The following is a 14,167-nucleotide window of genomic DNA, read 5'->3' as shown; positions in this document are numbered from 1 at the left end:
ATGTTGGTGTGGACTGCACCAGCTATCACCAAACTCAGAGCAGAAAAGAAGGTGTTGGGGAAAGAGTTATTTTAGGAAAAAAATTCAATGCTGCAATTGTGAAGGAAGACATAACTGCAGATCGAAAGGGGAAGAACAGTTTGAATTCTTTGGCCCAGGATCCCTTTAACTCTACATCACTCTTCCACAAGGGGTGTCCTTCTTTTGTCATATTCTCCACAATGTTTCTCTCCCATAGCCCCATCCTAACTTGCATGTTCCTGGAACAATAACCTTGGAGTCATTCCCTCTCTCTGCTCCAAGGCCTAGGGGTGGAAAAGGACCCTGGGTCAGAAAAAGGAAGTTGATGAAGAATAGGACCACTCAGCGAAACATAACTTCATAAGCAATTTCATCTCCACTAGGGCTGGGATTTTTCTTTGGTTCATGAATGTGTCTGAGTCATTGGAACAGTGCCTGATTCATTGAATACTTTTAATAAAAATTTGTTAAGTGAATGAACAAACTTCTGAGTCCTTAACAACTAGAATGGTGGAAAATTGCTTCTCCATCATCATTGGGCTCCTTTCTTTCCCCTTCCAGGTTTTCATCAAAATTTGATCATCCTTAATGAGTCCCTGGAAATAATAATCTCCAACCTATTCTGATCACTCTAGCCATCTTTGTTGGTCAAGCCCACGGCAGTTCTCTGAGGCCTCCAGTTAGTGCTGAGGCACTACCCTGTCTCAAATGGAGCAGAGGCATCTTTGGTGAGGCCAGGAACCCCAGGCCTGAGGTACATCAGGACCATCTCCTTGAGGCCAGGCATAGCTCCTCTTGCAAACAGGGCCATAGCTCCTCTTGCAAACAGGGCCAACAACCCAGGCTCTCCCGTCCAGGATGAGGGCCCTGCTTAACAAGGAGAATCCTGTCACTTTCTCCAAGCTTATTCCCTCAAACTTTAGCCTGTCTCTAGGTTTTTGACTTTTGGAAATAAAAGCCACAAAAATTCCAGACTTATTCTGCATTCCTCCCTGACTTCCCCCAGGCACTGACACACGGAACTTTCTGTCAGCTTAAATGGATAGAATAGAAAGGGGAAAATGAAGGATTAAAAAATAAATAAATAAATAAATATCTCAAAATATTATCCAGCCACATCGATATGGGATCAGGTACATATACTTAAAGCAACTGTGAACACTATAGGTTATTCCACTGACTACGAAAGTAGCATAACAAAGAATGAACACCTGTTTGTGTCCTTTAAACTCCAGTACAGAAAGAAAATTCACATTTAGTAACAGGTTTTTGGGGGGTTTTTTTGGTCTAATATGCTCCTGCAACCAACAGCTTCAAAGAACTAATCTCTTCTGAAAAATGTTTGGATGTTAAGATGACCACCAACTCAAAATGCATCAGAGCCACTTCAATAAAAGGATGTAGACTAGGTTTTAAGGTACTTGATCTGCATAAATTTATACTTTTAATCAAATTTAATGGACTTTCTTGTGAGGAGGGTGAGCATTATTGATTTCACATTTTAATATATTTTAGAGACATGAAAACTTGGATAGTGAAAACATCCCACCTAATGCAAAGGAAACTTCCTAGAAGGAATTTGTTTGGAATGAAATAGGAAGGGTCGGCTTGCAGGTAAGGGTGGACAGGGTGGGAGGATTCTTTAGGATTTATGGTGTTTCAAGAATATTGGCAACAGTGAAGCCATGAGAGAAGATGAAATTATGAGGCAGACTGTCTTATTAATTACTATACAAAGGCTCAAAACCAGTCTTTAGAAATTATTTTTTTCTTTTCTCAAGTAGTAGGAAATAGAAATATTGTGGAAATACTTTATCTGGAAGGAAGGCCATCACTAAATACCTTACAATTTCTATTCCTTATTCCTAGCCACTTCTTTCTGCATCCTGTCACCACTTATGTTCCAGAACAAACCTATACTTGCAGTCTCCAGGAGAAAAAAGGAAACACAAGTGAGTACAATATTTTATAGTAATTATAATGATCAGAATTCCTCATCCTCCTTTCTGCTGTCATTTTGCTATGACCTTTAGATAAGCTCATATTTCAGCCCCAGGCAGATCTCTGCTATAGTCTGAATATGTACCGTGTTACAGATAAACACTTTGGAATTAAGTAGGAGTGCCTAACTTTAAACTGTAGGGCATAACTTGAGAGAGGCCAGTTAAAATACTATTAATCTTTACTCTTTTTATGCTTTTTAAATGCTATTATATTTATAATTGTTTACGTTTTGAAAATCAAACCATATAAAACATAGATCCCTTCAAAATGAATATTCATATGGCATCTTGTTTCAGGAAAGAGTAATTATGAAATACATGTCCCCCTAATTCAATGTTAGCTAACCTCAAGTTATCACAGTTGAGATAAACCATATTTTCTAAAATACTTTTTAACATTGTTCATTCACTTTTGAAGCCAAAAAAAACAGCAAGAATCAACTTGTGCCCCTTTACTTACCCCAGGCTCAAATCAAGTTCCAGCATCATAAAATTTCAGCCATGTATATAATTCCAAAGACTTAAAAGTCCCACTTTCTTCAATTGCTTCCATTTTTTAGACAAAGCTGCACTCTTCCTATTACACCAAGACAAATTATAAAAAGGAAATAACTCGCTGTTATTGAGCCACTGTCAAGTCTCACATAGCACCTGTTCTGATACTACCTTCTGTACCAGAGTTCACTACCGGTTCATGAAATACAACTAAATTTAAGAAGACACCAAGCAGAACTCAAATCTATATAGACCTTATAATAAATTCTAATGTCAAATAAAATTTTTCTGTTTTTCATTGTACACAAAAGTTCTTCTCCATTAAGCACAGGCAATCAAGTAAGGATGAAACAGGTATAGTTGTATAAGAAGTATGATCTCCTGAAGTGACTAAGTAACTAAACCACAATATGAAGTCATAGTTTCTGTTATAAAATTACTAACATACCTGTAAAAGTCACAGATAGTTACTTGTCATATTAACCAGAAACCTCAAGAATGAAAGACACTCCTTTGAAAATGTTCAAATCTTCCTGTGTGTTAGGTACTAAATAGGAAGCACCATCTGCTGTGTGCTCAGGAGAATTTCCTGCTACACGGACTGAAATATGTCCCTGATCAAAGTGGTGTGAAACAAGACTGCAGCTAAACTGGTTATGATGGCAAATTTTAAGATATTTTGAATAGCAACATGACAGTTAGAACATGCCCTGCTTATTTCCTTCAGGACCAGAAGGAGCTGTAAATATTTTTTAATCTAGTATCTTTTAAACTGAGGCAGGAAGATAATGATAGACATTCAACGAATTACATTCAATGCAGTTTAAAATATCACTTTAATTGACAGAATGAAAATATAAATACAAAACCTTGTTGCAAGAGGGTGTCTTTTACAAATAAAGTGTTTTTAAAGAAATGTTTCTTCCTTCAAATGTTCATTTTCTGGAGGAAAATACTGCTGTGTCTTCATTTTCATTATCAAGATTCAGTTTGGCTCTTGCTGATATTAAATTAAATCATTCAGTTTTTGTGCTTTGGGGAAAAAAAATTATGGGATTTGGGATACAAATACATAGCCTGATGAATAAGTATCTAAAATTCCTACTGAAGTTACTGTTTGGCAATGAGAAACTCACTTCATTGATAATCACATATACAAAGAAACTAATTTTTTAAAATAATATTTCATTCTGTTAAGTCACTTTATAATGTTAAGAAATGGAAAAGATCCTTTAGGGAACGGTTTGGAGCATGGCCCAGATGCCTGCTTCAGGACCAAGGCACTTAATCTCCCAGCCGCTGAGAGTACTGGTTGCTGATGACTCACAGTGGGGCATTCCACATTTAAGGACAGGTCAGTAACAGGGTACAAAGGCATGCCCCCTTGCCTCTAATCAGGATGACTCTGAAAGGAAATCCCAGCTCCAGAGCCCCCTAATGGGGTTGCCTGAAGCCTCTAATGCAAAACTGTTCATAGAGCAACTCCTCCCTCTGCCCAACCCTGCTTCCATCACTTCAGTACAGATGTCGTTTCCAAGGGCACACCCCAATAATTCTGCACACAAATCTCCCACTCGAGTCTCTTTCCCAGGAAACTCTATCTAAGACAGCTGGCATTGCAAGTGATCCCAGAAATGAGACTTTAAAATGGAGTTTTGGAGTTGGATCCCTGCCAGCCAGCTGCCAGACAGACCCCCATCCCTAGTGCTTGGAGGAGTGTTAGCACCTGGCTATTGCTGTGCCAATGTGATTACTAATTTGAATCCACTTATGCCAAAGCTGTGTCCCACCTGGTTACCTGTAACTGAAATTAATAAAACGGCGCTTTCTGCATTTATTGAATTTTATCTCGTTATAGCTTGGACAAGACTGCCACCTCCTGGAGAGGCTAATGAATACTGGGGGCTGAGGTGTTCTCAGCCATTTGAAAATCAGTATTACGAAATTGCGTCTCGACGCCAACCCCGTATCTCTCCATGAGGTTAAACCAATCCTGACCCCTCACAACTTCTGTGAACAAATTTTTGCATAGGACCGAGATTTCAAACAACTTGCGCAACACAACTTATTTTTACGTGAAATTTTAAACAAAAGCTAATATTTTAGAACGCTCAATATGTGCCAGGTGCCTTAATTCTTAGATTCTCACAACAGCCATCTGAGATAGGAACTATTATCATAAACATAGCCAAGTTACGGATGAGGAAATTAAGTTTTAGGGTACTTAAGGTGACCAGACTTTAAGCGGAAACTGCACCCAGGTAGTCAGAACTCCAAGGCTGCGGAGCTCCGTAACCAACCTCCCCGCCCTACCTGGGCATGCGCAGAAAAAAACACAAGTAAATTCTGTAGGAATTGTAGGAGGCGGGCACTGAGGGGTGTGGTGGGCCTCTAAGATCCCAGCATTCCCTTCGTACCGCCGCTAAGATGGCGGCGCCCATCTTTCGGTGCTTTTCCCGTGGCCAGGGGCTAGGTACCCCAGGCCTGTCAGGAGTCTTACTCTTGGGGCTGCGTGAGGCCCACTCGGGCGCTCAGGGGTTGCTGGCGATGCAGAAGGCTCGGGGTCTGTTCAAGGAGTTCTTCCCTGAGAGGGGTACGAAGACAGAGCTCCCAGAGCTCTTCGACCGTGGCACGGCGGGCAATTTTCCCCAGACCATCTACTGCGGCTTTGACCCCACGGCCGACTCGCTTCATGTGGGGCATCTGCTGGCGCTTTTGGGCCTGTTTCACTTCCAGCGAGCGGGCCACAACGTGATCGCCCTGGTGGGAGGCGCCACGGCGCGCCTGGGAGACCCAAGCGGCCGTACCAAGGAGCGGGAGGCGCTGGAAGCAGAGCGCGTGCAAAGCAACGCGCGCGCCCTGCGCCAAGGGCTCAAAGCCCTGGCGGCTAATCACCAGCAGCTCTTCGCTAATGGGCGGACCTGGGGCAATTTCACCGTGCTGGACAACTCGGCGTGGTACCAGAAGCAGGACCTGGTGGACTTCCTAGCGGCAGTGGGCGGCCATTTCCGCATGGGCACGCTGCTAAGCCGGCTGAGCGTGCAGACTCGGCTCAAGAGCCCCGAAGGCATGAGTTTGGCAGAGTTTCTATACCAGGTGCTCCAGGCCTATGATTTCTACTACCTGTTCCAGCATTATAGATGCCGGGTCCAGCTGGGTGGATCTGATCAGCTGGGCAATATCATGTCCGGATACGAGTTCATCCACAAGTAAGCGCCTTTAGACCTGGAGAAATCCTAGGCCAAATAATTTACACACGAATAGCCTGTGTTGCATTGTTAGGATTGTGGAATGACGCCCTTCGTTCCTGCCCTTGTTGGTTCTATCTCCATTAAGGGTCCGTAATGGGATTAATTTAATATCACTGGCTAATGAGAACTAAAGGGCTGAATTAATGGTATTAGGTATGGGACATATTATAGAGCTCTGCAGGAAATAGACCCTCCTAGTCAGGATTCGGACTGTATGTGTTTGCTGCTTTTAAGAAGCTTTTTCTGTATTTCTGATTTGAAAGACTGCTTGTCTTCATTTATAACCTGAACGTGAGTGGGCCTCCTTGAGTAGTCTCTGCTTTGCTCTGCACCTTCCGTGAAGGTAAGTGTTAGTCATTGGTTGGCATCTCAAAAAATTTTTTTTCAGCGCCCAATATTTGGCGAATAATGTAGATTTCAATGGCACTTTCTTGAGGGAGTTGAACTACAGGACTAGCTCATGTGCTACTGATTTTTAAAATCCCTTTAAGACACCTCTTTTAGTGTCTCTACCTGACTCCTCTTTACCCAGTTTTCTCTCCTCTTCCTACCCAACCTTTAAAAATGTCTAGGCCCCAGTTATGCAGCACTTCCACTTGGCTTGCCCAGAGTCACTGGTTCAACTGCAGTTCAGAATGACAAATGTCAAAATAGAGTGCTGTGAAAGCAGTAAGATGGACAAGAATCCAGGTTTACGAGGTCAAGGAAGTTTTCTTAGAGCAAGAAACCAGACTGAAATCTGAGAAAGATTAGCAGAACCTACCACCACTTGAGCTTAAAGCACATAATAAAGTTCTTCTTTATGCATAGGTTGACTGGAGAAGATGTATTTGGAATCTCTGTTCCTCTAATTACAAGTACAACTGGAGCGAAACTGGGAAAGTCTGCTGGCAATGCTGTGTGGCTAAACAGAGATAAGACATCTCCTTTTGAATTGTATCAATTTTTTGTCAGGCAGCAAGATGATTTGGTAGAAAGGTGAGTTCTTAACTGTGTGCTGAGAAAAATTAAGTTCATTAAAGCTCATGATAAATTTTAGCCATTGAATCTCTCTGTACCCTTCATAGTTTTTTGGTTTTTTTGTTTGTTTTAACGTAGATTCTATTTAAGGCTAGTACATCACAGAACATTGTAGTTAAGCACTTTTTGTTGGTTAAAGCAGAAAACCACTGTGGGTGCTAGAAAACTTAGAGCCAAGTTTGTGATCTACATCTAGCAGGTTCTTAGGACATTATTGCTTGCATATTCTAGTTTTTTACTCCTTTCATCTTAAACTTGACTTTTATTTCACCTTTGTCTCTAAAGTTCCTTTTCTTTAACATAAAAGAAGATCCTTTTGAGGGTCCTTTTTTAAAGTGATTTTCTCATTAATTCACAATATCTTAAACTCTTAGAAGAATGTAAATTAATGAGAAATACACCTGCAACAAAGAAAAAGTGAATTTTTCAAAAAAATATCATTTGACATAACTATCATCAAAATAACTTAGGAATAATTCTTAAAAATTTTTAAATGTATAATACTTGCCTGCAGAACATTAAAAACCGCTACTGAGCAAAAATAAAGAACTCTACATGAATGGAGAGTTCTCTTGGAGGGTAAACGCTTGAGGATTGCCAGAGGTGACCAAAAGTGGGATTTGGGTGTGTGCATAACAGTTGGTATATATGGTAGGAAGGCCCAGGAGGCGAGAATTAAACAAGATGAGGGCCTGGAGCAAGAGTTCGGTCCATTTGGGGGACCACTTGCCTGAAACTAATCTCAGGAGTGTCTCTTTAAGGAGGCTAATGATGCTCAGTGAGGCCAGCTGCCTGGGGCTATAGCCTAGATGGAAATTCCTAAGCATATTACTTGGAGAGCCCTTTGTTTAATCTCTGGAGAGGTAAAGTGGGTCAGAGTCAGTAATGTCTGGCGATCCAAAGGAAACGAGAATAAATTTAGTGAGGAAAGAGATTTGGGAGTTACCCAAAGGAGTCCCGTGTAAGTATTAATGACTGTGAAGGCATATGTGGAGGCCCCAGGATAAGGGGGCAGTGGCCAGTGAAATCAACCTGCCAGTGGGAGCATGGTTGGTCTCCCCAGGGAATATGTCCCCATCTGGATATCCTCCATTGTTTGGTTTGGGAGCAGAGAATACAGTCATCTATCACAACTTTGGCTGCTGCTGAGGAGATGGGAAGTCCCCTCAATTAAGCCCAAGCTGTTAAGGCATTAATTCCTTGGTGACCCAAGGTTGTGTGGGCCCATTTTTCAAGCTGGTAGGAAGGGTCTGTGCTGGGCAGTGTGGTGGCTTAGTGAGGGAGTCTGCAGTACTGTTGAAAATGGCTTCCAGCATAGAGCAGGTAGTCTGAGCGGAAACATAAGTAATAATGATAGGAACTGGGGACTCCTTCCATGTCTGGGCCAAGTGGGCTTGTCTTATATGAGAAAACTGTCCCTTAGCCATTGGCCAGACGAAACCGCGAGGCCGTTATCAATAGCCCAGGAGCCTGTGAAAATATGGATCTGCCAAAGGCCTCTTTATGGCTCCCTAAGGGCTAAGTGAACAGCTACAAGTTCTGCCAACTGGTCTGAGCCGGGACTGCCTTCTTCAATTAGAGAGGTGCCTGAGACCGGGGGAATGCTACAGCCCTCCAGCAAGCTGCAGTGCATACGTGGTGGTGCTGCCGTTGGTGAAGAATATGGATTCCCTGTCCATCTCAGACAGTTGGTCCCAGGGGGCTCCCCAAGCAGCCAGAGGAAGAGGAAGGAGCTGATCATGAGGGAAACTACACCCTCCTGTAATTTTTATTTTTCAGACATATAATTATAACTCTGAATCATAATATAGTTTTCCCTACTTTTTTATTTATTTATTTATTTTTGGCTGTGTTGGGTCTTTGTTGCTGTGCATGGGTTTTCTCTAGTTGCAGTGAGCGGGGGATACTCTTCGTTGCGGTGCACGGGCTTCTCATTGTGGTGGCTTCTCTTGTTGTGGAGCATGGGCTCTAGGCGCACGGGCTTCAGTAGTTGTGGCACGTGGTCTCAGTAGTTATGGCTCCCGGGCTCTAGAGCGCAGTCTCAGTAGTTGTGGTGCACAGGCTTAGCTGCTCCCTGGCATGTGGGATCTTCCCAGACCAGGGCTCAAACCTGTGACCCCTGCATTGGCAGGTGGATTCTTAACCACTGCGCCACCAGGGAAGCCCCCTCCTGTAATTTTTAAAGGCTTTGACATCAAGGTTAGCCCTCTCCTGAAGGTACCATTTTCATTTTACCAAGGAGGTATCAGTTGTGGTGTTAAGCTCCTGCTGGAGGCATCTCTAACCCAGGGCGTTAGGGAGTAGTATTGATTGGGGGCCAGTTAGGACCTCAGTTTCTAAAAGAACCCAGTAGAATCCTTTGGGGTTAGGCACTTAATCCAAAACCCCATAGGAAATCAGGTAGACTTATGTTTGGTCCAGAGACTCCGAGGAGGCATAGTCAGATATGGTCAAGCACTGACTTGGAATGTGGAGCCAGGTGGGACTAAAGGTAGGGCTCGTTGGACTGCCTGCTGGGCAGCTTCCAAAACACATTGCTGTGCCTCACCCCAGTGGAAGGTGGCAGACTTGCATGTGATTGTGACTGTGGCAAAGAATTAGTGAGCGGTGAGGGCGTTGCCTCCAGAACATGAAAAGGCCTGGTACCTGTTATATCTGAGTACAGTGGTGGTTTAATGATGAGTGATTTCCTCCATGTATAGGAACACTGTCAGTGCTCTCCAGTGCCTTTTGAATGGTTTTGACAGTCCCAGTAAAATGTAGGAGCACTACCCCGTGATTAGAGGGAGCATTTTGTAAAAAGAATTCTCTGGACTCAGGGTCAAATGGGACTTCTTCAGGCTTAGAATGAAGAGGGGGTCACTTGAGTGAGTCTGGTCATAGAAGTGATAAACCCATTGGACCATGCCACTTTTGCACAGAAAGAGACAGGCCTAATCTCATGTTTTCCATTCACTGTGAGCCTTGGAATGTTGGTACTCAGCGACACTAAGCAACACCCAGGAAGCATCCATAGGAGTTCTGTATTATCAAGGAGCTGGTGTACCTCCTCAGGGGTCTTACGAGGCATTGGCACAAGATGTTCAGGACATTTATATTTGTCCATTGTTTAGCAACATCACACCAGGTACTGGACCCACGATACCCCATCGAGTTTGGGGGACAAAGAGTGACAGCAAGCCTCGGCTGTATTTCCCCTTTTGCTCTGCCAGTAGTTTCCTGTTGCAAGGCTATTCCATTCATCCAGGTTAGGAAGTGTAATCCCATTATGACCCACCAGTCCCAGGGGGAGGTCTCCCTCCTCCTTACCTATGGGAATTATCCTTTCCTCTGGCCTTTAGCTCAGAGCCTCAGCTTGGGCAGTGATAATAGCCTTGGGGTCCATTCTACCCTCATTAGCTTTCCTTGGCCTTGAGATGTGGAGGACCTTCATGTACATTAGTACTCAATCAAGGTCTGTATAATTTGTGGTCTGATCATCTCATTAGACCATATGGCCTTGATCACTGATCACACTGCTCTGCGGAGATCATTGAATTATGGCAGCAGTGACGTTTTGGGATGGATACCGCCGGCAGCACAGCAGAGGCAATATGCAAAAGACATAATAGAATGATAGACCTCCAGCATGCATTGCTGTCCTCCCAAATGGTGTTGCCCACCTGGGTTAGCCAGTTAGTAAACTAGTCAAAGCTAAAGGGCAATCATGCAGTCCTGCCAACTATGCCATTGCCAGTTGTTGTGTGGGCCTCAGCCTGTTGGTAGTGATACCATGAACTAGAAATGCCTGGGGGTGCTCACCTCGGCCCATACTACTTGTAGGAGCCCTCACAGACATTTCCTGGGCCAGAGTCAACCTTGTGGCTGGACCAGCGCTGTGGTCCTTATGATTGTAAGAGACATCTCAGCAATAATCATCAGGGAACTTTAAAAAAAGATTTGTCACTTACAGTGTCTGAAGGGCACATGGCACTACAGGGGCTACACAGTGAGTCAAGGATAGGGAAGGAGGGAGCATGGACCCGGAGCTCTGCCTTTATTGGGGTGCCTAGGATTTCGCAGGTTCACTCTTCACTGGCTAATTTAAAACGTAGAGTGAGAATTAGGGAGTGGGAAAGGTGAAGAGGGGTCACTCAAGCAGCCAGTTATCTCGGTTACCCAGGGCTTTCTGAAAGGGGACTTTCATGAGTGGGGGCAGCGTGGTTCCTAATCTGGTTGCTTTGGTACTAGCCGTGTCATACATGTGGCAGTGTGCTTATTCGAGATCGATGTCTTTGAAATGGACACCTTGGCATTAAGCCATCAAAAGCTTAATGTCAAGCACTTACATTACAGGTATAGAACCACTTGGAAAAATACGTGGCTGTGCCTACTCAGGTCAAATACTCATGACTTGTGATCAGCAGTCCCTCCCCCTGGGCACATCCCTAATGGATGAGTGCACATGTACACCAAGAGAAATACATGGGAATAGTCATGGCAGCACCATCAACCACTGTCCAAGAGTAGGAACAGCACAAATATCCACACTAGAATAAATACATTACAAAGCATTCATAACATGGAATGTGTACTCAGCAGCTGTACACACAGCAACATGGGTGAATCACCAACATAATGATGTACCAAAGTAACCAAAAAAAATATATTCTGTATGATTCTGTTTACGTAAAGCCTAAAAAGAGGCAAAACTAAGTGATGCTGTTTAGGGAGGCATATTGAGATGGTAAAAATATAAAGAAAAACAAGGAAGTAATTACCATGAAAAGTACGAAGAGTGGTTACCTTGGAGGGGTGAGGGGATTTGGGTAGGAGCAGTGTGGTATACCTAGACAGGTGATAGTTACACAGCTGTTTGCTTTATGATTCATTAAACTATATGTCTGTTGTTTGTGTATTTCTCTATGCTTTTCACCAAAGATAAGATTTTAAAAGATGATACATATAAAATATTTGTCAGTTTTTAAATTACAGTTTTTATTTATGGGTACATACACAGAAAACAAAAATATAAAAACATGCTTGGGAAGGATGCCCACAAATTTAGATTAGTGGTTGTCTCTGGGGCAAGAAGGAGAATATGTATGAGGTGGATGGGGCCCTCATCTATATCTATACTATTTCATGACTTTTTTAAAAAGGAAGGATTTGAAACAAAGATGGCAAAATAGTAACATCTTCAGTCAGGGTGGTGTGTGTATTATTGTCATTTTTGGTACATTTCTGTATGTTATATTTCATAATTAAAAATAAATTCTAAAGTAAGCAGGATGTTCTTCAAAGGGTAAGGGAGCTGGAGATAAAAATTAGGTATGTTATATAAATCTAACGGGGTTTTATTTTTGTCCCAAAGGTACCTGAAGCTCTTCACTTTTCTGCCCCTTCCAGAGATTGACCACATAATGCAGCTGCATGTCAAAGAGCCAGAAAAGCGGGCTCCTCAGAAACGACTTGCTACAGAAGTAACAAAGCTTGTTCACGGACAAGAAGGGTTGGACTCTGCTAAAAGGTGGCCTCTTAGAATAATGAACTTGATTAATTAGTTCAGAGACTGGAGAACACTTGGAGCCAATGTTTTAGAGTCATCTTTTACCACTAACAAGGACTGTCAGTGTTAACTGCTTTAAAGTACTAGCCTCCATTTACTAGAAAGAAAGATTATCCTGAATTAAGCTTATAAATTATACAAGATCAGTGTTGCTGTTTGAAAAACTTTCCATCTGGAACATAATGGGTACTTCATAATTGGTTTTTGGGTGTTAGAACACGTGTCTAAGTAAGCACTCAACATGATGTGGCTCTCAAAATGTGTTTTTCAGGTGTACACAAGCCCTTTATCATAGCAGCATAGAGGCACTGGAGGTCATGTCTGATCAAGAGTTAAAAGAATTATTTAAAGAAGCTTCATTTTCTGAATTAGTTCTTGACCCTGGAACAAGTGTCCTAGATACCTGCCGCAAAGCAAATGCCATTCCAGGTGGCCCCCGAGGGTAAGATTATTTAACTTTTAGGTTCACAGTTATAATTCACAACCTGTGTTTCCAGAGGTGGTGTTTTTCCTGATAATGGCATCTCATTCCTTGCAGAAGTTAAGTTAGTCTGAGAATAAAGTGAAAATTGAGTACTTACTGCTGAAAATACCTTAAATTTTCTTTAAAATCTAGTATTACTATACTCTCTTATTAAGTCTAACCTGGTCAGTTTTTTCTCCAGCATTGGAAAAGGCTTACGTTTAAATGACCACTATTGTATAAATACACTGGAATCAGTCAGCTTAGGGATGGTCACAATTTGAGATCACCAGAACACAGGCCCTAAGTAAACAGATTCACACACCCCTCTCACATTCAGTCTGTATCCTCTTTATTCTGGGGAGTAGTGGGGTTGCCCAATCTATTTAAAATATTAGTTGAATTTCTCCTTTAGAACATTAAAGGGGAGGCAGAATCTAATAAACATGAAGATTACAATTCAGTGCTAAATGGTTTCAGTAGAAGAGCCTTTGAAATTTAAATGAAATAATGATGTATCTGTATTATTGGGAGCGGTCAACAGTGATTAGATTTATCTAGTTACTGAACATTTTTATTTTTTAGGTATCGGATGATAACAGAAGGTGGAGTCAGTATAAATCACAGACAAGTAACAAATCCTGAGAGTGTTTTAGTTGTTGGACAACATATTCTTAAGAATGGACTTTCGTTACTTAAAATAGGAAAAAGGAACTTCTACATTATAAAATGGCTTCAGCTATGATGAAAACTCCTTCCAGTGGTTCAAACTTATCCATCATTCATTCTCAAGATGTACGAATTTATACCTTCACTTACGCAACTCAAAGATAAAGAATGCAGTGTACTCTAGGCCTCACAGTGTGAGTAATTTCATTATTTATATAGGTTGGTTCAGTTTGTGTAATAGTGGGATATTTTATTTCCTGATCCTTAAACATTAAGGACTACCACAGAAAAGCATGATTTCTAGGGTTAATCTCTTTTAATAATTATGCTTCATGAAAAACTAAATGCTGTCTTTCCTATCCTGTCCTTGCTGTTTTTAAGATGAGGAGGAACAATGAAAAAGAGGTAGTATAAGTAATTGTGGATACTTTTATATCAGGTGTGTATCTCATTAGAGGTTTTTTGTTGTTTAGGAAGCAAATACAGCTCTCCATAAAAAGGGAGAAAAGTTAGAGGAAGCCATAGCTGGCATTAGAAATTACAGTAGAAATAGTTTCTTTTCAAGGAAAAGAAAAGTCAGTACTTGACTTTTCAGAAAGTTTCTAATTCAGTTTTCCAGTCCCTTGACTCTGTTTCCATAAAATTAAATTTACTCAGCCTTGTTTTTTTAAATTCAGTAAAAAAAGGTAGCGATGTC

The 14,167-nt window shown here is 41.9% G+C and overlaps 1 protein-coding gene across 2 annotated transcripts; it reads left to right on the top strand.

Annotated features, from left to right (window-relative positions):
• Positions 1-4,910: 4,910 nt before the first annotated feature.
• YARS2 (tyrosyl-tRNA synthetase 2) lies at positions 4,911-14,045 on the top strand. Of its 2 annotated transcripts, XM_036865056.1 has the most exons (5): positions 4,911-5,728; positions 6,581-6,748; positions 12,144-12,299; positions 12,610-12,780; positions 13,387-14,045. In XM_036865056.1, the coding sequence occupies exons 1-5, from the start codon at positions 4,947-4,949 to the stop codon at positions 13,544-13,546; spliced, it is 1,437 nt and encodes a 478-aa protein (XP_036720951.1). In that variant the 5' UTR covers positions 4,911-4,946; the 3' UTR covers positions 13,547-14,045. The 2 variants fall into 2 exon arrangements, with proteins under 2 accessions (XP_036720951.1, XP_036720952.1); XM_036865057.1 differs by lacking the exon at positions 6,581-6,748.
• Positions 14,046-14,167: the final 122 nt, after the last annotated feature.

The sequence above is a fragment of the Balaenoptera musculus genome, chromosome 10, assembly GCF_009873245.2.
Source record: "Balaenoptera musculus isolate JJ_BM4_2016_0621 chromosome 10, mBalMus1.pri.v3, whole genome shotgun sequence".
NCBI lineage: Eukaryota > Metazoa > Chordata > Mammalia > Artiodactyla > Balaenopteridae > Balaenoptera > Balaenoptera musculus.
Note: the sequence above shows the minus strand (reverse complement) of the source record. Positions and strands in the feature narration are given on the sequence as shown.

Coding starts and splice junctions, on each gene's coding strand:
- YARS2 (XM_036865056.1), top strand. CDS start 4,947: ATGGCGGCGCCCATCTTTCGGTGCTTTTCCCGTGGCCAGGGGCTAGGT. Junction 6,749..12,143: donor CAAGATGATTTGGTAGAAAG/GTGAGTTCTTAA, acceptor TTTGTCCCAAAG/GTACCTGAAGCTCTTCACTT. Junction 12,300..12,609: donor GGGTTGGACTCTGCTAAAAG/GTGGCCTCTTAG, acceptor TGTGTTTTTCAG/GTGTACACAAGCCCTTTATC.